Source organism: Anopheles funestus, chromosome 2RL (assembly GCF_943734845.2).
Source record: "Anopheles funestus chromosome 2RL, idAnoFuneDA-416_04, whole genome shotgun sequence".
Classification (NCBI taxonomy): Eukaryota; Metazoa; Arthropoda; class Insecta; order Diptera; family Culicidae; genus Anopheles; species Anopheles funestus.
Genome location: NC_064598.1, coordinates 66,651,019 through 66,677,152, shown reverse-complemented (window position 1 = coordinate 66,677,152; position 26,134 = coordinate 66,651,019). Strand labels below are relative to the sequence as shown.

General features: G+C 39.6%; 2 protein-coding genes across 9 annotated transcripts in view; both read left to right on the top strand.

Annotated features, from left to right (window-relative positions):
* The first annotated feature begins 25 nt into the window (after positions 1 to 25).
* On the top strand, positions 26 to 9,031 carry LOC125763226 (protein quick-to-court). Of its 3 annotated transcripts, none has more exons than XM_049426088.1 (5): positions 26 to 628; positions 4,231 to 5,226; positions 5,285 to 5,524; positions 6,772 to 6,861; positions 7,580 to 9,031. In XM_049426088.1, exons 1-5 carry the CDS (start codon positions 32 to 34, stop codon positions 7,781 to 7,783), a joined length of 2,127 nt encoding a protein of 708 aa, XP_049282045.1. In that variant the 5' UTR covers positions 26 to 31; the 3' UTR covers positions 7,784 to 9,031. The 3 variants fall into 3 exon arrangements, with proteins under 3 accessions (XP_049282045.1, XP_049282046.1, XP_049282047.1); XM_049426090.1 differs by lacking the exon at positions 26 to 628 and adding an exon at positions 2,873 to 4,103; XM_049426089.1 differs by lacking the exon at positions 6,772 to 6,861.
* A 626-nt stretch (positions 9,032 to 9,657) lies between these two features.
* LOC125763227 (polypeptide N-acetylgalactosaminyltransferase 5) overlaps positions 9,658 to 26,134 on the top strand; it is an 81,069-nt gene continuing 64,592 nt past the window's right edge. The window contains exon 1 of one of the 6 annotated variants that reach the window (XM_049426096.1): positions 9,658 to 9,674. The gene's annotated coding sequence lies outside the window, so the exon portion shown is untranslated. The other 5 variants (XM_049426093.1, XM_049426092.1, XM_049426091.1 and 2 more) reach the window with 5 other exon arrangements.

Genomic DNA, 26,134 nt, shown 5'->3' with positions numbered 1-26,134 from the left:
GCCCACCCGCATCAAGCGGTGACGGTGAGAAATGTCGTCGAAACCGGTAACGCCGGTATCGCAGCGCCGTGCGTATCCTGGCGAAAATGAAAACACCAGGATCCCGCAACCGTTTTGCCGGTCATATTCGCTGCGCATGCGTACCAGCAGAAGCTTCCATGACTACCAACATTATCGTAGCGAGTGCTGCGATTGCGATTGTGATGTCTCGCAGCAACATCAGTTGGGCAGCCATCCAAGCAATCTAGTCATGCAAGGATCGGGAGTGAAGACGAAAAATACGACCGCAGTATTGCACGGAGGTAGTAAATCGATTTCCCATGGCCACCACCAGCAGCAGCAGCAGCAGCAACAGCAACGTTCACCAACAATGGCCACTTCAAATCCTGCCACGGACGGTCACGATGAGGTAGATTCATTCGCTGTTCCAACTACCACCGGGAAGGATGGCCCTATACCGAACGGTGTAATACCGCACGGCGGTCACTGTGATGGCGTTCATACTCCGCACGGCAACTGCATCACATCAACATCCTCGTCAGGGCTGTGCAAAGCGAAAGCAACGTGCCAGCAGCTGAAACAACAACCCAGCATCAGCTGCCAGCAGAAGCAGCATGAACGTGGCATGGTAAGTTGAAAGGGCTGTTCTATTTCAGCTTTGCTTTGCGGGGATTACATAACGAAGGACATCGACACCCGGCGTTCCCGCAGGTGACCTAGTTTTGTGGGTATGCGGAAAGTGTCAAAGAAACGTGCGTCTGTGTGCTGTGAATAGGTTGCGTAGTTAATGTATAGGTAGTTAAAATACCTATCAAAAAAACGAAATATTAGTGATTTATTGGTGTGTTCAGTAATTTCGGAAGATGTCAAGCAATTAGTGAGACGAACTATTTAAATTATGGAACTGGCATACAACTATCAAATGGTCAAATTGGAGTGTTTTTTTATATACATTTTGAGTGATTATGCATTAAGTTCATCTAAAAATGGTTTGCATTTTTAATGCTAGGAATACTGTGTAAAACATACAAAGTATTATATTAATTTGCTAAACATCTTTCTTGGTTTTCTGTCAGGTTTGCCTCTCAAGTGAAGTCAATGAAGTTTATCTTACCGTTAGTTGCATCAGGTGTTTCGTCGCTTGCATTGAGTGAGGAAAAAATCGATATGCTATGCTTGCGTGATATCAGAAAGTGACCCAACACTTCCGACTCGCAGCACATTCAGAAGAGGTCAATGGAATTGTACACAGCAGTGTAGCCTATATACCGTACCAATGTGAAATTTTTGTTATGGGTTTTAGTAAAATGTTTGATGTATTGGTAAAATTCATTGAAATTTGTGGTGTTGACCAACAGTTAAGGATTGAGAATAGGATATAATAACACCAAAGAGCTGCAAATGGAAGTAATGGAAGACCAATCTTACAAAAAAATCTTATGCAGTGCCTGATGGCCAAGGAAAACATTTTCTACATCAGAGAATATAACAAATCCTCAACAAAATTGAAGAAATTCTGAAAGTGTTAAAAATATTAGATGTTGTTTCCTCCTTTTATGGACATCCTTGATATGGAAATAATCATAGGCCCTTCTATTGAGCATTACTTTTCTGTGGAATGGATTATTTGATGATTCTTTTAAATGACGTATGGAAAAGATTTTCCCGCATAGCAAGCAAGCAACTAAAACGTTGGAAGGGATTAAACTCGTTATACGAGAGTTTATTGTATAACGTGCTTATTGGATCACATCTGTTTTACCATCACAGCTTCAGTTAGGTTCGTTTATTTCTTTTAATGTTTATTTTCTTCATTGATGTCTGATGTCCGACCAAAGAGCAAAATATTTATCAGGAGTCCCACCCTACAAATCCCCATTTGAAAATTGCAATCATCTATCGATCGATCGATGTTTACTGTTTGAAAATATAGCCCGTTTTCTCTATCACCGATGATCACTCACCAGAAATATGCTACCCATGCGGTTAGCAGACAAAAAAAAAGCTAAACAAATCGAACGTGTTCGGTTCCACGGACCATGGAGCACAGTCGCTGGTTTTAATAATGATTAATCGTTAATAACCTCGGTACACCCTGCCAGCAAACGATTCGCAATCGATGAGTTTAATGTTTATGTGTATTTTACGCTGAACATGTATTGCATTCGCGTTCGTGCGTGCAATTCAGTGATTATGGGGCCGATTTTCCATCATCAGCTGATCTACATTTAACATCAACACAACATGCACTGCTGTCGAATCCACACCTTTATAATGGAGGTTGGGCAGCCTGGTGGAGCATTGAACATCATTTACATTCTACAAAAAGATGAATTCGTCGAAGATGGCTCTCGTGCAGATTGAAGAAGGCACAAGAGGCTAATAGATACCCTCTTCAATTACCAACCTTTCCCAGACTGTAGGAGCATTACAAATGGCAAATCGTTTCGATAGCTATCGCTCTAGGGGGCTGTGTAGATTGTATAGAAAGCAATGGAAAATATAATTATGTGTAAAGAAAGATGTTGTCCATAGTAATGGAGATGGTGTCTGGTGGGTGGAATAGTTTGCTGTTGATTGTTTAAAAAGAGTAAGAAAAAAAAAGATCACTCGCGGCCATATTCAACATCCGTCCATCCATCCTCATCAACAAAACGGCAGGCTAGGGTATGAGGAGGAAAAATACAACTTTTGCTTTTCTTTCTTAGATTGGCCACTCTCAATTAAAACAAAACAAAACCAACAAAAAAAACCGAAACAAAAGAAGAGACGCGCCTGATTGCGTTGGATGCATGCGCTTCAAGGCGATTCGCATCGAAACTCTCTAGCGCCAGTGCCCAAAACATGCACCAAACGGGCTTATCAATCCTTTGAATCCACGTTCCATTCATTCTCTCGCGGGCATTCCGAACGATCGGACGGAAGTAGTTGGCGTCGTTTCATCGCTGCTTTGAAAAGCTCCCAATTCCGTTCGTCCACGGTGAAATGATCAATTAGCGTCCAAATTTCCACCCCAAATCTGGCGGCTGTGCTGTGTGTGTTACAATCAAAATTATAAATCTGTGTGTGCGTCAACAGACGATTAGTTTAGTTCAAGTGTGCACTGCTCTGGAACATAAAATGGAATGGAAAATAGATCAAAAACGAAAGAACCACCTGTATGTGTGTTCTGAATGAGTGAAGATTGTAGAAAAGAGGAAGATTTTAACGCAAAAACATATAGACGTGTAACTCGCGATGCGAAGTTTCCCAACACCAGAAAGTGATTGCGTTGAAGATGTTCGGCTGAAGAAGGTTCTGAAAAGCAGGTTTCTGTTGTTTGACAAATTTGAGCCAAAAACTACATTGTGTACAACTTAAAAATTGCGAAACACATTCCAAGCGAATGAACTGTGAACGTTAGTTGATCTTTTTCACCCCTGAAAAGCTCCACCGTTGTTAGTTGCCATTGTTACAAGAAGCACTCTGACGTCGAAGTGATGGTCAGTGATTCGTTTTTCTTGTAGTAGGCGTATTCGGAACGGTGAAGACATTGCTTGTGGTATAGTGCATGTTGCGGTTGTGGACGTGGTTGAACTTGGCGAGTGTTGTAACGGTTAGGTGATCGGAAACGCGTATCTGTTGCTGGCTCAAACAATTCCGCTACCATTTGCCGCAAACAGTAAACACCCTTGGAGCGAATAAACGCTCCATCCGAATGTGCACACGTTCAGCAAAGCGAGAGACTCATTTGAGGTGAAACTAACGGAATAGATGGTTTAGTGTGCTATTTGGTGCCAACGAGTTTTGGAGTACAAAATAAATCAACGCACCCAGCAGGCGAGGCGTAGTGTTTCGAAGAACGAACTTGTTAGGGTGCAGATTAGGCGAGGTTGTACTCGTTAAGCTTCTCTATTAGTGGAAGCTTGTAACAGAAGTACAAAGTTTGATACGATTCATCATAAACGTATACTAGTAGCCAACGCTGGTTTCGAAGGCGGTCCGATATCAGTTACTGGCAGCTCTCTGAAGTTTTGTGAAGAAAAACACTGGGAGCCCCAAGCAGGTGTATCGTATCTGTTCGTAAGGCACACAGATTATGGGAAAAAGTGTCGAAAATGATGGTAAATTACTTGTTTCGATGAGGAAAACAGTACTTAATTTGATGGGTGATTGATGGGATGAGATGATTACTGCATAGAACACAACTAATGATGTTTTTTTTGGCTTATTCTTTCTCTTTATATCCAGTCTTTGAATTTAATCAACTCTGGACACAGTAGCAGTAGTCAAAGAACGCCGCGAACTCCGCAAACACCGAACGGAGGCCCTGGTTTAGGATCACAGCGCCAAGGTGGTGGGGTAGGTGGTGGACTTAGCCCAAAGACGCCACCCGTTTCACCAGAATCGCCAATCAACAGTTATCTGGATGATGATCTAGATTCGCTTCACAGCTACAGCTCGGTGGCTAGTGGTATGTCGTGTGATCATCCGTACGTGGCACGAAACGGGACCACCTTCAGTGGTCGCAAGATGAAGTACGTGGTACACTGCTCGAGCCATGCCGGGCAAACTGGGGGCGACTATCTGACACCGACGCAGCGCGCCCAGCGTCAGATTCGCCGGCTCAAGGAACTGCTATCGCAGGCTCGTTGCGATCTGGAGCAGCGTGACAGCGAGATCTTGCGGCTCACGAAGGAGGTGGTAGAGCTGCGACTGTTCAAGGCATCGCTTAGCTCCCCGGAGGAGCGAAGCAACTCGAGCGATGCGGTAACGGTACGGGAAAACACCACAAACGATGTGAATACACCCAGCTCGAGCCAGGACATTTCGCCCATCGTCGATCAGATCGACGAGGGTGTCGTGAAGGCGAGTCCTCGGCACCATCATCACCATATGCAGGCAGGCATTCATCAGGTGCAGTTCATTGACAAGTTGTCAACGTCCGAGATGCAAAGCTCGTTTGCCGATTCTGGTCACTTCGAAGACATAACGACGTCTTCGATTCACTCGAAGGACTCATACGTACACACGCAGGACCGTGCGTGCGGAAGCGATGAAGATATGGACGCTGAGAAGAAGCGTCTCATTGCACTGTACGAGGAACGCATCGAGGAACTGATTAAGCAGCATCAAACAGAAGAGCAGCAGCTGCGAACGTCGAATAACGATCGGTTCGAGGTACTGCTCCAGAAGCTGGCCGAGTCCAACACACGTTATTGCGACTTGGTACCGGACTATGAGCAAGTAAGTCAATAGATAAGAAAGGTTGTAGTTTGCAGTTATAGCTTTCTTTTAATTGCAGGCTAAAGAGCGCATTCGGGATCTAGAGAAGCAGCTGGAAAAGCTACAAGCTCAATTGCAGGAGCAGGAGGATAAGGCGAACAAGATGTATCTGCATATGTACACCAAGGGGCAAGAGGCAGAACGGCAGGAACAAGCCGACCGTGTTAGTGACATGGCTCACGCTTCGCCTAGCCGCGTTTCTATACCAGAACTGATGCAGCAGCTCCAGGTTACGCAGGATGAACTGGAAAACATTAGGGTAAGTGTGGTAGGACAGCTATGGTACAATTACCACAGTATTGAATGATGATTCGCAAAATAGTAAGAACGGGTCATAAATCGTATCGATATCTATACTGGTGTGTCTATCATGTTTTGTCCGGTTTAAAGGAAACGGCAATTCCTCAATACCTCTGGATATATACAGGGAAGATGGTCATTATTGAATGTTAATTTTTTCGTGCATTATTTTATGTTCCAACCCCGAAAGAGCTTTGCACCGATTCGATGTTGTGGTTGTGTTGTGTGAATTGTGCAGACACTGGACGTTGTTTGGCTTGTGGTTCCAATATATACGTAGACATAACAACCTCTGCACAGTAAAAGTGAAAGGAGCAATGGATGCAACAGAGAGAAGAGCAAACGATTGTGCCATCACTATTTGGCGATACGAACTGTGTGAAACTTCCTTTTTCTCACTGACTTTCGTAGCAAGATAAATTCATAAAGTAATTGTTTTGTTTTTTCGTTTTTTGGGTATAAAAACAGTTCCTTTCTTAAAATAGATTTCATTAGCTGTACAAAAGTTCTCAAATTATAATGAAAATTTCTAATCAATGAATGGGTTTCTAAATCTAAAGATTCATGGAACCAGTACAGTTCAAATTTATGAACTTGTTTAACAACAATCTCTTAAAGGAGTGAGATACGATTTTTACAATCATACATAGAATTTAAAATGCTGTGTCAAACCATATCAGTATGGCACTAGTCAATCATTCCAGTAAACTATATGGAACATATCAATATTTTCAAGTTACCGTTTATTCTGTAAGTTACAGTGATTGAATTAGATTACATTATGCTGAACATAGCAAATGGTTTTAAATTGCTTACATACGTACATGCATTATTATTGGTCGTGGATCGTGTGTTTTTACGCTGCTGTGCAAATCCGCCAACGTAGAATTCCGAAATCTTCACACGCACTGTTTGCTTTCTGTACTGCTCTTGCCTTTCTACCTTAACTGCCTATTTATCTTTTCCCACTTTCCCTGGACTTCATTTTCCATATTTTTTGTAAATTCAGTTCAGTTCAATTCTAAAGTTCACTTTCTTTCGATTCGAGGAATTAATGCTAGAATCAAAACAACCATCTTTAGTTGATTCGGCCTGTTCGTAAATGTCTACTTACAAAATTTTTAGTTTTGCAAAAACAAAAAAAAAAACACTCATCATAACTCACTCTTTCTCCCCATGTTCCCTACTGTCGTTCACACACTCCAGGATACGAACTATCAGCAAGAAAATGGCGGTACGCAGGTTTTACTGAGCGCAAAAGAAGCAATCTCACTCTGGCTTCTCGGTGCCCGTAAGGTTTGTAGCAAACACAAATAAAACAATCAAGAAAATTAGCATCCACCAGCAATAACATCCTTAGCTGAAGTTTAGAGCAAATGTTTGATTTTAATTCCCATTACTATCGGAGCACATTTGGCTTCGAAAAGGCTCTAGCTTATTTTTCGGTGATTTGTTTAGCTTTTTCTTACACTGTATGTTATTCTCAATATTTAATGTTGGTTGTATGATTTAAAACATAATAGGCGGTTTTATATTTTTTAAGTTCACGTTAAATGGTTTGTTAATCCATTATGGGACTAGTGGATTTTAGTGAAGTTGAGAGAAATGAAATATTTTGCTTTACATTCTCTGTGCTTTTCTACACTTATGGTTTGTAGAAATTCAACAGCAGCATGAATGTGTGAAGTAACGTTTTATTTTGGGGATTTTTGTTGCTAACCTTTTGTTGAATGTTAATTTAAAAATACATATGTTGCACAATGCCTAGTACCATTCATCGCTTAGTATCTAATTTTAACTACCCTTATGCACTGCTGTTTGCTTTCACTTGAGCACTATTCACTTCTTTATCGTTTACGCGCTTACCTGTTTAGCTGTTATCCTCTTCTATGCTTGCTTCTTATTTTCTATTTATATTTCTGTTATTCGTATAATACTTGTTACAATTTATTTTATATAAGAATATACACTTAACACGGATCTATTCCTAAATTTACTCCGTTTTCAATTTTAGACCATGTACAAGCGGTTGATTGACGCTCAACAGACGAAAAACAAAGTCGATCCCGAGGTGACGCTGCAGTTCCTGAAAAGCGCTATTTACTACTTCCTGACGGATAAGGAAAATTCACAGGGACATTTGAATGCCATTGAAAGCATTCTAGGATTCTCCGACGTAGAACGCTCTAACATCGATAAGGCTCGAGCGTACAAGTAGAATCGTTTAGTGCACTGCAATCTTAGTCTATGCTAATAGATAAACAAAAACACAGATTAACGAAAAATACAGCATTGCTATGTTTTATCAACACACAAACACAAAACCACAAAAATATGTAGGCAACACAAGCATATTTGTAGATAAAATTTTAATGTCCTTTGAAGCTGTTAATGAGTCATGAACGGAGACGATTGATTTATAATGTTCGGCGAACTGATTGAGGAAAAGGATGAAAAGGGCCTATTACTTACTTCTGCATTGTTGCATTGCATTGCATTCGCGATACAGAGTAATACACGATAAACGAAGGAGGATACGGATAAATGAATAGTACTTTAAGCATGGTCAAAAATGAATTCGAGACAACGTAGAACAATGTTCAGCACTGTGAAGACGTAACAGAGTCGATTTAAGGCATTCTATTGAGTTCCTCTGCTCTTGGTTTAATATTTATTCCACAAAGAAATGTACCAGTCCTGGGTTTTGGGATCATTGTATCATCAAAATTTTTATTGTACACGGTGCAATGATGTTTTTGCATTGAATTCTGTTTAATACAAAGATAGATGAGTGGTTGATTTTGTTTGTTTTCTAAAATAAAACAAAGAACTATTCTCTGCCATCCACATTTTGATAACACCATAGAGATGAGAACAGATAAACTCAATAGACTTGTTATCCGTAGAGCTTCAGAGAAATTTATCAGTATGTTGGCGCTTGAAGATAGATATGAAAATACGCATACGTCCAGATGGAGCAGCTTTCAATGCATTAGATAAGTAATTTAGCTATCACCAAAAATATAATAATATCCCAGTGGTCTCTAAGCGTTGGCCGAGAAACAAATTGCAAGTTATTTACTCCTTTATTTGTGAACTGTAAGAATTTATACATTTTTGCAAAAGCCACATGCTCCTCGATACGTTCTTTACTAAGGTTGTTGTGAATGATGGCAGTGATTTCACGGAAAGTTAGTCCTTGCTGTGCTGTAGTGCCTCAACCAAGCGTTTGTGCATGGGAAAGGATTTTTGTTAGTGTGTGCTTTATACAGCGTCAATGGTATGTTGGGTAATACCATTCTTAATCTGCACGACATGTTTTGTATGATGACATGACAAAGAGAGAAATAACATGGAGTCGATGTTGTGGACGATAGAAAATTATACAAGTGTTCTGATAAATCTGCTGACTACAATTGGGAGATATTCTTACATTACTTACCGAAAATAAAACTAGGAAACGTTATTGTTGCAATAGTGTAATAGAATTTATTCAAAGGCAGTAAATTGGTTGAAAGAAATGTTTGTTCATAAACTTACACTGAATTTGATACAAATCTATTGATCGATGGAAAAACGTGCTAGTAGTCATATAGTCAAATGACATTGATTTTCGGAGACCGCAGCAAAACGCTATAATAATCAAGCGTTTTTAATTAGTTTTTATCGCTGAGTAGCTCCGTAAAAGTTAAATCGTTGTAAGAGTTTATCAAACACTAACTTTTACCGCGTAACTAATGCTCTAAAATTCCTCAGCAAATTAAATTGTCCCGTATTTCTTTTTGGTAAAAAAAATCTAGTATTATATTAGTCAAAAACTGTTCCTAGTTTTATTTTCCAACAAATTATTTGAAATAAACAAAAATTCCAATAAGAAACAAATACCTATCTACTTTTTTCCTAAAACTTATTTTCTCGTGCACCGCTATATTTAAAATATTATAGATTTATATTTGCTCCCAACTGTCAGAGACGTATGTCAGTGAAGCGTTACGGCAAACGGAAACGGTATTTGGGCCAGTGTGCTTTCCACGCAATTTGACATTCTAGTCGAAAAAAGCTAGTTGGGAAAAGCTGTCAAGCCTCTCGGGTTACAAGGTGTTAATTGGGTATGTTAGTTTACCAATTTTCTTCGTGTTGGGTAGGTTGCGCATGCATTCGCTGCCGGAAAATGCAGTAAATAAACTTGAACCAGCAACAATAGCGTATCGCCCCGCTGCTAACGGTACGTGCTTCTCGTTATCGTGGAGAAAAGTTGTGCGTGAAAGTTGGAAAATAGTGGAATACTATCGTGATCAAAACAGGTCACGGCGATCAGGTGCTTATTTCCCTGGGTTGGTGACGTTGGTGACGACTTCAAAACGGGCACAAGAACCTGATGACGTTGTGTGTTTATTTACTCCAACGCGAGTGCAGTGTATGTCGTGTGGTGCGTTGTCTATGACAACGGGAACAACAATGGTTGGTGTAAAATATTCTACATTATGTGTGTTCTACCGCCATCGCAGAAGATTGTTGTACTGTACCTTAGGTGCTTTAGCGAATTATTGGATTTTACTCCAAGAAACTGTGGTCACCGTTTATTGACATTGTGCCAAGTATGCGTTCTTCTTGTGGGATAATTTTGGAATGGGGTGTGGTGAAGTGGGGATCAGTGGGCCGCCGTTCCGATGCAATGCGTAAGCAAACCGCGTACATGATGTTTTTCATGCCTGCTGGGCTTGATCTTTTTGCCGGGTGCTGGAAGACAGTTTTGTACTTCTTGAGCATGTGTAGTTCTAAATCATATACAACTTTAGCACACATATAATAGACGGGCTCATTTAGATAGTTAGATAATGTCAATTGTAATGTTACAAAGTTAAAATCTGTTAACAATTATAAATCGATTCGTCCTGCCAGGTCTAATCGTGTTCCGCCGCTCGAGTGGTACGATTAGCGAATAAGAAACGCCACGATAGGTGGTTATCTTTAATCATTCAATCATTGTGCTTTTCAATATTTTTTATCTGCTTCACACGCATTGAGCGTGATAAAACCCTCGAGAAAAATTATGAATGGAAGATAAAAAAAAAGAGCTCCCGTGCCAGTGGCGGATATTGTAGGGGCTTAAGATGCTTAAAAAAGAAAGACTTCACTCGCAATCTGTGTGTCTGGGGTGATCAAAGGAAGAGCGGAAAAGTGGTTCAAGAGTAAACGTTGATTGGTGCTGCTGCTGCTGTTGATGATGATGATGATCGCGTCTGACCGATGATGAGAAGAGCTGCTGCTGCTGCTGCTGGTGCCGTGTCCGTAGCGTTTGGCCTGGAAAACCGAAAACGTAAAATTATCCATGAAATGGGCACCTCCTCTCGATGCCGAGTGTTTCCCAATCTTCTCCGCTGGTCGTTCCACATACCGGTCTGCCCTAGAGAGGAAAGAATAAAGTCGATTTTGGGGGTTAGTTTTCATCCGTCTGGAGCCGGATCTCGTTGTTATTTTCGTCCACGGGCATTCGTTTCCATCGAGCAATAAGCATTTTTAACGTACACCAACGTGTGTATGTGCGTGTCGTTTCAAGTATGTGTGTGTATGTGTGTGTGTGTGAATATGTGTGAAAATGTGTGGAATATAGATGCTTCCCGCGGAAAGTGTGAACAAGCGTAATGCGTGTAAGAGGAAGCAGCCGGCAAAGAAGCAAGGCCAATATTCGTGCAACCTCTCGATCGTGTTGGAGAAGGAAAAATGGTGCCAACAACAACAAAAAAGTGGCCACAACAATCGGAACCACCGTATGCCGGAAAAATTAAGCATTGAAGCGTGGAGCAGTATTGGACAGACGTGGAACAGAGGAGTGGAGAAACGTCACGAATGAGGTGAGTTATTTATAAGAGTGGAGTTAGTCTTTCGTTTCTTCAGCATCATAATCTTCCCCGTGAAGGTTGTTTGATCTTTTGGGCACTTTTTTGCAGAAGATCGTGCAACGTTTTATATTGTTGTTCTATCTTAACTTAGCAAAAAAAAAGCTGTCTATCTTATTGGGCTTCGTTGATAGTTGGATGCTAAGGGTATTTGGCTGTCGTGCCAGATTGCGTTACACTATTGATCGTACATTATGTATTTGCCGTGGTCCGGTTTTGCAATTATATTTCTCTTTTCTGTTCTGCTCGCTGCATGGTTTAATGCATGTATGGTTATCTAATCAATCATGCAGGAAAACTAAATCTGCCATGTCGATCGATATTTTAAAATCACTCAGTAACGCCAGTTTCATAGAAGTGGCATTGATAAGACTTAAACACAACATACGTTTTTTGTTGTTGTTGCAAACTCCACAAGCAACACTCACTTTTCAACACGCGGACACTGGCTGTTAGATTTCGACCAAGTAATTGATGGCGGAACCAGCTGTCTACAGGAACGTGGAAGCAATAGGAAAACACATCGGTCTTCTTGTAGTGTGCAGTGAAACGTAACATAATAATCGATTGACGGCCTCAACATGGTCATATTTGTTCGGATGGAACAAATTGATATCTAAAACAGTTTAAATTTTGCCATGGTTGCTAAGGTAGGAGATGTGTAGATGAGCAAAACATGTTAGCCTACTATAATTAAAATTTGTTAAATAATAAGTAAATTTTATGTTCTTGTTCTCGGTACCCCCATGGTGAAGATGATAGCGGCGCCGATCTTTACATGACAGAACCGGGTATGAAATCCCATCTGGGTTAAACCCCATACGCAGGTTTGACTATCCTGCTATGGGTAAATAAAGTCAAGGAAAGCCCAGTAATGGCTGTAGCAGGTTGTGTAGTGCCACATAAGAAGAATATTTATGAGTTTGGGATATGTTTGCGAAAAAGGAAATTACATTTTCTTCGAAAAATCCGATGGGGACATGTGTGAGCAATGTCTATTCCTGTAACAGCATCAATCAAGAAAACTTTCTGGAATCGCAATTAAATGTTTATAAAATGTTCAGCGAAGAAAGCCTTTCATATTCCACAAAAATGAATCATTTTCTTCATTTATGCTTTCATCAGAAACAAAAACCTCCTTAGATTGCATTTCAAACAAGCGGCAAAAGTTAGTTAAGGTAGGCTTCAAAAACTTCTTTTATGCCTGTGTCTTTTATTTTCCTTCAAAGCGTTCATACACTTTCCATTCATTTGTGGTGCCGAATGCGAAATCGTGGGTTGTTTGTAAACTTTAGCCCAAGCGTCAGTAGCAAACGATAACGACGCAGACAAGGAAGCAACAAGGAAGACCAAACGGCCAACTTGAAACAATTCAGGAAGTAAGGTTACACCACTATGAACGACTCAGCCATTGCACGTATAAATATGCCTGCTCGTGTTGGGCGGCTGTTTGCGATGTTTGTGGCCGTTGTGTGCTTTTTTTTCCGCCCAGCAATACCGGTAAGGATTTGCACTTTTCTGCTTTGCATTCGCAATACAGTCCAACGCAAAGTTTGCCCGTATTAAAAAAAAACAACCTTTATTTATGCTGGAAGGAACCTTCCAAGAGCGATTGCTAAGGGCTTGGGGCTCATGGTTGGGCAGGTGAGCTGGAAGCATAAAACTAAGCAACAAAAACCAACACAGCCTACTACTGCTCAGTACATATGTATGCATAAATTGCGATATTGTAAAGTGTTTTTCTTTTCTTGTTGAAAAGCGTGTGCATCGCAGCGTGCCGTAAAAATGTTGTTTCACCAATACACCGGTAAAGATTGCAGACACACACGGCAAGGAAAGTGAAAATTAACATGGCAATCGAGGAGGTCTTGATTGATTATGTGTATACGCTAGGCTGGGCTTGATTGGAAGCGGCCGAGGGAAGTAATAATTATGTTCTCAGGTGAGAATACAACGCTGTCGACATGAATTTTTGGTACATTGAGGAAGGTCTGATGGGCGGCTCTTCCGTGTGAACGATTGGATTGTTTGGGGTAGTGAAGACATCGTACGGGAAAACGGAATACCAACATGCTGTGGAACAAATTCATCATAGAATTTAACATATTTTTTATCATCACTGCTCAAAATATTCTTGAATTCAATTTGTTTCATTTGAATAAAAAAGGTGTCCAAAGTGTAGAATAATGTAAAGCAATTTGTTGCTGTCATAACCAAAGTTGATGGCGACCCTGCCAATAGATGTGGATTTTCCAAGGACCTGCGTTGAACTTTACGTGATAGGTTTAATAGGTGGAATAGGTGATAGATGGAACTAACTATCCGGCAAACGATAAATAAATCTATGGAAAACCGACAGAAACGACAGCATAAGATGGCCTTAAGTTACAGCACCAAAAAAGAAAACGTTGAGCTAGACAATCACACCTTCAAAGCCAGTCAAACTTCACCTATTTAGAGCCAACATTTAAGGTAAACATGACTAATGCTGAAATTTGCGAAACAGCAAGTAACAGGCAGTTTGTTAAATCCTGAAGTTACCTAAAGCCGTTCCTATCGCGAACGTTACAGTCAGTATTATAAAAAACATTGTACTAATACGTACACACGCTGCATTATGCAGCGAGTAAGATTCGTCAAGCTCTAATTAGTTAGTAATGTCATTAAAATGACACCGGACGATTCAAACTAGTGGTGAGAATTCCGGAGTAGAATCATGAATCCACTCACGACTCCGACCGGAGAAATCAACTCCGGGAGAAATCCGGAGTTGAGTCTGAATTACTCCGGAGTTGGCACCAGAATACTGTGGACTTAACTCCGATGCTGCATCCAGAGTTAATTTCGCAATAATCTCAAATTTTAACTTCCGCGTGGATTTTAACTCCGGTTACTCCGGAATAATCTCCTGAATGCCTCGGAGTTGGATTAATCTGAAAATTAAGTATTTATCCATCAGTAATTCAATCTGCAAAGTTTTAAGGATAAATTAAATGAAATGAAATGGACTCAAATGTCTCAACTAGTATTTTTCAATGACGTTTGATCTTGAGTAAATAATAAAAAAAACTCCTCCAGCAATACTCTGCTTAGCGACAGTGTAGCGCCTGATCAGTTAGTAATAGTATCCTCCTATCTTTTCCTCTGGTTTACTGACAATTTAATTATTCTTTTGACTCTGTGTTAACTCTATTTTGGTTGCGGTAAATTTCTCCTTCGTCAACGCTTCCATCCCTGAGTAGCTTTGAATGTCTTATCAGCACGTTTCAAACTGATTACACCACTATGTCTGGTTGGATATGAAAGCAAAACAACATGGATACGTTTGCTGATATCATACAGCATCAAACGCTTCAACATCTTAAGATAATGTTCTACTGGCACGTTAGCACAGGTATATTAAACTGATCCACGCGTCGGCAAATGTAGTATGTATGGGAGTTAGACCATAATCCTCACGGGAATAGAAATTTGCAATTTACTTTAGCACGGAAAGGGCGTTTTACTTGTTGCCTCCCAAATTGGTGACTAAAACCATCACCTACGAAGATGGTTGGCAAACCCATACGTGCCTCCGAGTGGTTCGATGGGATATTAAACGATCCTTTAGTGGTTGCTTTTTCCCTTCCAACCTTCTGCTTACGGAACTGGCAGTACGCACCTGGAAAGGATGAACGCGGTTTTCTTGTTTTTGGGGTAGTCGAATGTTCAGTGAATCGTAGCAGAGGGTATACGTGGTATAAATGAATACAGTCATCCGGATACGATATTTTGAATTAACTTGCTGGGAAAAGCGGAAATAAATGGGTCATTTGGTGGGTTGCTAATATTACCTTTTAATAAAAAAAAATGTTCTTGATTTTGTGACGTGCAAAGCTTTTTGATAAATTTTATGTTATTTGAGTTGATTTTAATGTAAATAGTTCTTAAGTTTTTTTTACCTTAATCATTTATATTTTTGGCAATATTTGTGGTTAATAAAATTCGTTCTTTTTTTAAGTTTTTTTAAAGATACTATTTTTAATTTTCCACTTTGTATGCTTCTGTCGTATTTTCAGCATCAATTGCGCTGGTGTTGGTGTTTTTTATAGATATTCAAATTTATAACATTGTAACATCGTCATTTTAAACTGACATCGTAGGAAAAATATCTTCCAACTATTCGTTTCTCAATTAAATTGTACAAATTAGAGTTTCAAATGATATCATGACAGTAATGAGCCGCTTATTAGTATGCCAGCGAGATCGTGCTCACGATACACCCAGGGTGGTGGCCCGGTTCTGTTCCTCTTAAAATGCTTTTCGTCCACTTAATAAAATAAAAGATCGTTAGATGCATCCGAACTGTGACGATTGTGTTGGGGTTGGACTTTAACAACTTTCTCCATTGCTCCAGCAAACTGTTTTTCCCTTGTCTGTTGTGGCCCATCGTACAGCACTGGGTAGCCTTGCGTTTATGTTGATGGCGCTTAAGTACGCGTTCTGCTGTTTATTTAACTCTAGCCTACCTGCCAGCACGACTCTGATCTGTTTTTGGACGCCACGATGTAGTTCATGGTGTCGCTGTATTTTTTTCTCTCCTTATTTCATCTTCACACCATCAACCCACATTTTTCGTGCATATGACACCGAAGCGCCGAACTATTGGGGTATCTCTTCTTTTTTCTGTGCTTCAACCATATGCCCGGTGCTGCTCTGGAAAAGTGTTTCCGGTAACAGACCATTAAGCTTAACTTTAGCAGATGAAATGTTTTGCCGCACAATAGCCATGGAAACAATTGACAGTAAAAACAAAATGTGCAGCAATGTGCCAGTCCGCCCACGACACCATCATTATCGCAAAGGTTTATAGTTTCAAACCGCCGATAACACGTACATATGTATACGTACCATGTGCTCCTACCTCTTTCATCATCAATACACCAGTGTCCATGCAAATGTTGTTTGAAGCTTTATTTTCAAATTAATAAACATGAAACGTTCGTGTGAAGTGTTAGTTTTATATTATGATTTGTTTTATATTTATTCTGTAATGTGTAAGCTATCGTTTATTATGTTTATGTTTATTTTTATTTATAATCAATTATATTTGTATTGATGTTTTGAATGTTCACATGGCATTTTCTTCTTGTAATTGTTTTTTTTTAATTTTGGTTATTTTATATAAATTTTGTAACTAATTTTATAGTTCTTCTTACTTCTTAAAAACGATAAATTATTTAATTTGGTTTACTTTTAAGATTTGTGCCCAATGATTGACCCGTTCATCGTGTGGTTGAAATATCGCTTTATTTTCCAAATGTTCCATTCGTTACATTTTTTCCAGCTTTAGAGTTTTTCTCACCCTTTTATACGTGACACAGAAATGACTCACTTGCGCTTGTTTTGTGCTAACAAATTGAAAGAAAGAAAAAAACATACTCAAAAAAAGAAAACAAAACAAAACAAGGGAAAATACCACACAACACCTACCTGTGCAGTGTGGTGTAGGCTGGAGTAGTTTATGTCCGGCTTTTTATTTATTTTTTTTGCCATTGCCGTTGAATGACCATTTTTTTTCTCTCGTCAGCAGTTGGAAAACGTGGTATCATGCCCGCGCGCGAGACTGTTGTTCGCAAGTGCAATTGAATGGCCAACCGAAGTGTGCGCCACGCGGTAAAACACTAATAATAACAGTGGTGCAGACGTGGATATCATTTTTGAAATAACAGAAAAAACGTTCTCTGGCGTGACTTCGGGATGAGTATGGACGATCGCGCCGTGACGTAGTGGGGATGGTTTATGACGGTGGGGCACAGTTCTAAGGGTATCATTTTTGCGAGTATGTCTTCATTTTGGTTCCGGACGAATAGTAATAAACAGGGTCAATTAGGAAGCAGCTTCGTGCATGTTGGCCTTTTGAAGGGAACCCATTTTTTGCCTTTTTTCTCATTGGTTGTGTCATTCTTGGCATTTATGGATTTTTTTTAATTATAATCAATAATTATAATTATTGACTTATTTTAACTATTTTATTGATAAAATACTGTTGAAAGGTATTAAAAAAATCTCTTTCTGTTCAGTTTTTCGAGGAATATTACAATTAAAATTTGATTAATTTATATTATAAGTCACTGGCGTGTCTCGGGTTCGTCTTCGTTCGCTTTTTTGTCGTCCACTAATCTCCGGTATTTGTTCTTTTTTTTTTTAGGTGAGTCTTCTATATCCCCCGGAAGCAGATTAACTGTTGGGGGTGGGTAAAGGAGCGACAAAAGTGAACCTAATCCACGTTTTTCCCGGTGTATGTTTCTTCTGCTCATCCTCGGTACTTCACTCCGGTTCCGGTTCCGATGATCCTGTTGCGGTGAAGCACACTGATAAACTAATTGGATTAGTTTCTTGGCAAGGCAATGGGCAATGGAAAGCACGTACCAGAGGCTGGTTTGATGTGCCGTGATTCTGATCCCGGGGCTCAGCCTTTACTGTTATAACAGCTACAAATGCTGGCTCTTTGGGTGTATGTGTGTCTGTATAGTCATAAGCATCATCGAGGAGCTTTAGTGTCCTTTAGCTTTTTATGCTTTTTTCTGTTCTTCATTACGAGGAAAAAAGGATCATAGCTTGGCTTGGCGGGATTCACTCTCTTGCAACGGGTAGAAATGTGTCCCACATTTAAAAAGAGCACCCATTTTTGATTTCGTTTATTCGCTGGCATTTGGTATCCTCAAATCGTTTTGCACAGTTGTATACCAAAGTTGAAATGGATTTGCTTTGCTTTTTGGGCAGTGCTTTTGTGTGTGCGTCTGTGTTCGTATGTTGTGTCCCATTAGTTGGTTTTTGGTTGTATTTATTTTTCCACGCATATTACCAAAAACCCCGGTATCCTTTTTTGGTCGCTGTTTAGTTGTTGAATTAACAAAAACACACAGCAAGGATTGAATTTAACTGTGCGGGATGTAGGGTTTTTTAGGTTTGTCTTACGTACTCGAATGGGTCGGCCCGATTTTGGTGTAAACATGGGAATTGAAAGTTGGGTTAATTTTCCCCATCATTAACATTTTTCTCACAAGCGTGCCGTTGTTTGTGTTGAGCCAAGTGCAATGAAATCGGAGAAAAGAACTTTCCTTTTTTTCTGGCACAGTGCCGTGCTTTTTTTTTTTATTTTGGAAGATAGAGAAGCAACATCACAATTCCGTACGGTACGTGCGCTGTTGGAATTTCGGAAGCCGTACCGTCGTAACAAATTAGAACAAAACGTGTCGGTGGCTGTTTAAAAGATTGCTAAGAGTGTGTAAGAGTAAGGGAAAAAGCATGAACACAAATGGGTAGAAGATAGTGTAAATTTTGAACGATAAACATCCGACATTATCGGCTCACGTTGAAGGAAGCGATGACGGCGCATTCCGTTTTTTCCTCTTGCGTTTTTTTTTGTTCGCGGTTATGTTCTGCTGTCCTGTGCCGTGTGAATGAGGAGACTGTTTTGGGCTGTAAAAAGCTTCACAGTTGTAAAATGTTTTATAGGATTAATCGCGAGCTAAGTGATTTCAATCTTATTGCCTTCCTTTTATTTTTTGCATTAGAAACCTTTTTGGTTTGGTTACATTAAACTTAATAGATAAAATGTAAAATTATAATAAATTTGCTTTACTTTTTTAATTTTTTTCTATATGTTGTCCTGCACGAGTTAAGCTACCAAGTGTTTGAAATTAATAGAACATATAATGGAAAAAATAGAAGGGAATGAACCGTAATGATCGCAAATTATAAACACGCTGAATGGAGAATTTCATTCCGCATCATACACCACATTCGTCGTGTTGTGAAGTTTAAGCAACAGCTGAACGGTACCATACATGACGCGATGCTTAAAGATTGAGACGACTTGTGCTGCGAAGTTACATCTTCAGTGAACATGAATGAGGTGACAAAGAAAGTTTTATGCATGATCTGCCATTCAGTGTGCAGTGCATTTTGTACGTGCGTGTGTGTTAAACATTGACTCTTACCGTCGTGTTGTCGTCGATGTTCGCTGACGTTTTGTCAGTCGCCTCACATAACAAGCCGGCTGTCGCCAGATCGTCAAAATCGTTGGCGACATCGGTTCGGAAGGGCATTTTTTTTCGGTATGCTGTTTTTTTCCTATTACAAGCTCGCTTTTATTATGGAATGTGGTGCGTCCGTTGCTGATATGCGTGAAGGAAGAAAATGGTTGCAGACCCTCTGCGTGAATCAATAAATTTTGTTCGGCAGAGGGAACCATAGCGACAGTGAGTGGTGTTTAGTAAAGGTTGAATAACGTTCTATAATAGGAAAGAATTCGACTAACTTCGTATCTTATTTTTTTATTAAACAGATAACAAAAAAATGCGTGCATTAATTGCAATTCTCAAGTGCCTAGACGACCTCTCGGAACCTTTTGCGGGACTCCTTTTGGGCTGCTAAGAAAAAAAAAAACATTAAACGAATTCTCTTGCAAAATTAAGTTGCTTCTTTTATGAAACAGTTTTTTCGGGGCTTTATCATCTTGAAGATGTTTATGTGTCGTTTCTAATTTTTTATATGTTTTTCCTATTTCTTTTTTATATTTGTAATTTTGTTTTAAATCTTTAGGTAGTTCTCACTTATGGCATCAAACACACGGCTTTAAAATAATATTGTAGAAAGGCATGCCGTCATGCAAAAAAAAGTAGATTAAATTTATCAGACACAATCAAATTTTATTCTACACACAGATGCAAATTGAAACTACAAACCTATTTTTTGTTGTTGGCATTTCGTTTCCAATATACTAACAGAATCTACTTTTGCGAATCGTTGTGTGGCATTATTGCGATTGCATACCATCCGGCAGCAAGGTGCGTCTGGAAGGCCAACGCTGTCATTCTAAAAGTGAGACCTTTCCTCTTTGGCATTTTGTTTTATTTATTTTCATTCTTCGTTCTAGTGACACATGTCGCTATTGGGTTCGGCCGTTAACGCTCGATGCCAAGCGTAAGCGTATGCGGTATCATCGTAGGTAACTGTACGGCACAAATCGGTGGTGGACCGGTTTGAGTAAATGAGAAAATTGTCGCTGCCATTTACCATCCAACTGGCAGAGCCGCATACCTATCCGGAACGAGTGCACACTAGTGTTGTTGACGTGTGATTATTGAGGAACACATAACTTGGTTTTATTGTTGTACGTGTATTTGTGTTTGTGTGTGTGTGTGGGTGTACGCATTTGTGTGCGGAATCATTGATGATCGGGATCATCAAGCGTATGCAACTGATCAACATGAACAAACTTAGGGATGGTTTAATTATTACGTAACGCAAAAAAAATCGAATTTTCGACCCTTCTCACCCCCCCATAGCGTAACAAAACGTAACGGTTAACTGATAGCCCTCTTCTCCCTTACAATAAAAAAAACATTAAAAAAGGACTATTTAATAAAGTTTACACCTTCAATAATCCCTCTTTCAACAAAATGAACAGAAGCTAAGGATACTTCCGAGTATATTCCAAGATTTCTGCTAGACTGATTTTGTAGATCGATGTAGATCATTTGAATTCTGTTGTCATTTACTCATCGGTTTGAAAAACCCTCTTCAGTCCTTATTGATTCTCGATAGTTGCATATGCGCTAATTCTCGCTGACTAAATTGTGATTTTGATATCCGTTTTGGCAGAATTTTCAGCAAAAAAGAAGCAGCAGTTAAGAAGCAATAACTGTACATTTGGTCTAGTGTTTATTATTATCTTTTCGCTGTCCTTTAAGTTCGTTTCGTCTTCGTTTAAGCGTTTCAATTACTGGGGTAGCTTCTTTTCTTCCTCGAGGTTTTCTCAGAATTGTTTTATCGATAAAAAGAAAGAATAAAAAATTTTATACTAAAAAGTAAAAAGATAAGAAAAAAGGTTTTTTCTTAAACCAACACAACATTGCTTCATTCCTTCATATAATTTTTATAATGAAGCTGTGCTCTTACTCTCACGGATCTTCAAGATCATACTTCTTGGTTAGAGGGTCTTCATATCTAAAAAGTTTCTGCCACCTTTGTTGTGGAGCGGCCAGAACTAGGCTTCTGTTCGACGCTCTAACCTTTCTCTAATGACATAAAATCTTTTAAATGCTAGATAAGCAATATATGCCGAACACAAAGTGCATTTAGATATCCTCTCGTATTGATTGTTCCAACAAGCCTTTGAAGAGCAGTTGTTTGGCTGTGTTCCTAAAAATTCTTACAAATTTTATGATAATCTATTCGCGACAGGAAAGCTGGCATTTTTCATTCATGTATTATAAATCAAATATTTTATGTTACGTAACACCCCCCCCTTTTGTAACAAATGGTAACGCTGGCAGTAACACCCTCGTCCACAGCGTTACGTAATATTTGAATGATTCTTTACATGTTTCGTAAATTTATGAAGTTTCATTCAAATGATATACTGTTTTGCATTTGTTTTCTTATCTACCTGAGTTTTCATTATCGAGTTGTGCCTATTTTTATTCATTTAAATTTTTCACTTCTTGGCACATACTTATCTATTAGTTTGGAGCTTTCGAGAAGCATTAAATAAATTTAAAAAAATCTTGTCACGTTGAGCCTTTTCCAGTTTGCGAGCTGCGTCCTTTTTTCGCACTGAATTTGAAATCACATCAAATTACAAGTCACTTCATTCAATTGATATTTTCTTCGGGACCGTGTACTGGCACGGCACGAATTCAATGTCGTTGCATTTAATGAGATGGTTTATATTCTCGTGTTTCAGTTTTATTTGACTTTTTACCAGCAACGCTCAACAGCAATGGTCGAATGCATGAAGTTACCCGTAGGGAAAGATGGTAGTTCCACCAAAAGGGGAAGTCAGTTAGGCAATGATGGAGGGACAGTTTTCACAAAATGAACATCATGGGTACGCCATTGTTGATAACTACTACGCCCCCGCAAGAATGAGCGATAAAGGAAGAAAGCTCATTTTTGTCGACTTATTTTCGCTCCATTTGCAAACTGATCCCCCGTTTCGATTGTATTTTTACATTTTTCTCGCCATTCCCTTTTTCCAACCCGTACCTCTTTTTTGTGTTTTTGTGCGTGTGTCTGGTCTTATTCACATGATAGAAAAATGCTTTCACAAACGACACTCTTATAGTGGGTGGAGGTAGTAGAGCTTTTTTTTCTTATTGGAACAAGTCCAATTTTGAAAACTGATTTTATTTCATTAGTGTCGACTTTCGGCTCAGAATAAAGGGCTCAAAACATAGGGTTTTGATTATTTCTTATTATCTGCCTTTTCCAGTTTTTCTTTTAACTTCCATTTGTTCATTGTGTGCACAAAAATGTCAATCTAAAAACAATTGCTAAATATGAAAATATTAACAAAATTAAATAAGAAAATTGCATCTGTATATTGCAACCGTCCTACGGTTAGAATGTACCATTTTAAAACGAGTAAAAGTTAATAGAAGTACGCAAATAACTTATGCTGTCTAACCTGAACAAAGCCACAATGGTGATACCCGTTTCGGTAAGGGTTGGCTCTCAGTTCAAAGTTTTGATTTTTCCTCCATTCATTTGCCGTAGGCCGTTGCCCGTTGGTGATTGTAAAGTTATTTTTATATTTCTCCCACTTTTCCCGAGTGGGTTCCGGTCCATGCAGTTCCGGTTTCTTTCCGATCAAAGACGTCAATCGGTTGGTGCAGGGGAGGATGAAGGTAGGTTAGGGGGAGGCGATGTTGGTGGATCCGTTTGTGGATCGTGTTGTCGGTTTTCCGTGCCTTACTCAAACCACCACTATTCGAAACACGAGAGTGGAAACCGGAAACCGGAACGAAAACCGGATACCGGTGCCCTGAGCTATGTTACGATAGCCTATTGGGGGGTTGGTATAGTGGTACGAGCATTAGAAGGAAAAGAAATAATAGAAAAAGACAACACTTTCATTAATATACATTTTCTTCTGCCCTAGTGATAACTGTGCTGGTTGAGGAAAAAAAAGGAAAATACCAAGGATTGTCGACAAAAAGGCAAATAAAAAGGATAATAAAGCACTAATTCAATATGTGTACGCAAGTGGCGTTGGTAACAGTGTAGAAATTTGGTTAAAAATATGCTGTTTATGGTCGTCTTGGTTCAAGTTGCCTTCTGTATCGTTGCTTGTCGGACTGTTGCCGGTACAAGTGTGTTCCAGATGCTGTTAAAAAAGATAAAAAAAAAAACATTTGAAAAAGGTTTGACTGTTTTCAATAGTGTTAGGCACAAACAGTTACCATTCATTCAGATGAAAATGTTTGTTGCGTTCAAATACTGTCGATTGGTTGGAGAACGTCGATGACGTCTGTTGCTATTCGATGCATTTTCACAATATGTTTGATGATAGTTTTTTTTCCTTTTTTGTATTATTATGGATCGACAACAGTTTTTATTGTTCGACACCTTTAAATGTAACCCTCAAAATGAAGACTTTAGGAATTAGATTCATTAATCGCTTTCTTTGTTTGTAGATTGTTTCTCTTAATGTCGCTCGAAGACTTGTTGTGTCGTGTCAATCGACTTTTCTTTGCACGTTATCGACAATTTGTGCCAGTGCCCAGTCTGTTCATTAATTTATGCTACAGTTTTGCTGTCTTACCTTTTAGCATGGGGGCATGTAATCGTGTGCGCAAACTTCTCATGCGTGCGTGAGTAAGCGCATAACGCCGGTGTGGCTCATCAGCTCGAACATGTGCCTGTTTTGTGAGTGCTAATGAACCAACAAAAAGCTTTCTAACCACCTGTGCCAGTTAGTGTGTGCGTAATAACCGTATCAATAGTTGTTTGGGCGAATTAGTTTGAAGGAAAAATTTAATTTATTAATATGCTGTGACATTTTTCATTTAACTTCTCTTGTTTTTTTTTGTAATTCAGAAAACTGTACTGAATAGTAATTTATTTTTAGGGGTTTGAAAATCATAAATGAGTGATGAGCATTAGCGTTTAAATGTAGTGCGCCATTGAGCGCTGTTATATTTTCCAATAAAATGCCGGAACACGTAAGCACAACCACAGCCCCATTACGGTCCGCCGGTGGTAGTGGTAGTGTTAAATGGTTATCTGACGTGTGCCGTTTGACGTGTCTCGGGTCTCGGGTCTCGATGCGCATGGAGTTCATTTTAGACGTGCTTTTACCCTTGCTCTAGTGGCATGCTTTTGCGTATGGGTTTTCGCGACTTCAACTCCTTCTGCAGCTGTAATGAATCTTTATGGTATGTCATGTGTGTTGGCATGTTTCGTACAGTAACAAACGATAATCCTATGCCAATATACGCTTTGTTGGAAAGTGTGTGAACACAAAAAAAAAGATACATAAAAAAGTGCTCCTCTTTCTTGAGCTCTGCTTACCGGCGTTTTATGCAATTCTGCAAAAGCACAAACACTTTGATGGAGATTTGTACGCAGATTTGGATCCAACAATCGTTGGGTCGTTGAGCGAACCTAATGGTATGGAATTGAACCGGTTGCGATCGGACTAGACGTTCATTCTACATCGCTGGAGTCATCCAAACCCTTTGGGCCAGTCTCGGTAAAGTCCATAAGCAAGAAGTACATTTTATTTTATTGCTAGTCCCTTCTATACCTTCCACTTGTCCGTGGCGTACTTATTGTGAAGGAAAACATATGGTATGGGTTGATGTTCCATAATGTTTTTGCAACCCCTCTACCTTTGCAAAGAGGCCTCGAGAAACCGGCTTTCTGGACCGCGTGGCACAAACCGACGGTGCCTTTTGCGGTTTGACGTGGAATTCGAACGCGAGCGCACGTATGAAACCTGTTTCGAAAGTGTGCCCCTTTGCGAATCGAACCGAACGGCCACCGTTCGCGGTGCCGACACAATGTTGGCGAACTTTATTTATTTTTGCAAGCTTTCTTTCCCCCACAAAAACCCCCGCACACAGCCGGTTGCCGTACCAAGCTGCCATTGAGACAAGCGTGTGGCTGTGTATTGTTTATCGTTCCATTTTCAGCCTGAAGTTGCTGATTTCTCGTTCTAGTTCATAACTGTATTCAAATCCTGACAATACGCAAACAAAACCACCGTTTCTCTGGTCGGTGACTGATAAGAACCCGGGCACGGTTTAAACGGCGCGGAAGAATTTTTATATCGTTCGCGATGTGTGTGTTTATCTTTCCCTGCTGGGACACGAGGATGTGAGCAAAATACACACCATTAACTTTACCCGTACCCGGGGTTATATTGGTAGGAATGATGTTATGGTGCATATGGTTCGTAGGTGTACAAGAAGATAGTAGTAACCTTATGTTTATGTTGCCATAACATAACTTCAATATTACCTTAACATTTCAAAGTAACTTTACAAATAATTTCTAGTTTCGAAATGCCTTTGAGAAGTAACTCATTCCGTTATCGCTGTTTTCAAAGTCTACAACAACAAACGAGATTTTTTCCTCTACCTTTTAAAGGTAACACACATCCACACATAAGCCCTTTGTGATTCAGACGAATAAACACGTTAGCAAATGATTAGGAAAGATTCAAACCTTATCATCAATTCTTAATCTTTCACCATCCAAAAGTGATCGATAGCGTTGCATTGTGCTAATGATAATCTACGACCTGCCTAGTAGCACCTTATGTGGTTCACCGTACCATACATAACATGCAAGAGGGCAAGAGGGAATGGATAAAGCGAAACATTTCGAAATCT

What these genes read in the sequence shown, in the direction of transcription:
- LOC125763226 (XM_049426088.1), top strand. Translation starts at nt 32, where the DNA reads ATGTCGTCGAAACCGGTAACGCCGGTATCGCAGCGCCGTGCGTATCCT. An exon ending in TGGTACCGGACTATGAGCAA is followed by an intron (nt 5,227 to 5,284) that starts GTAAGTCAATAG and finishes TTTTAATTGCAG; the next exon opens with GCTAAAGAGCGCATTCGGGA. An exon ending in ATGAACTGGAAAACATTAGG is followed by an intron (nt 5,525 to 6,771) that starts GTAAGTGTGGTA and finishes CACACACTCCAG; the next exon opens with GATACGAACTATCAGCAAGA.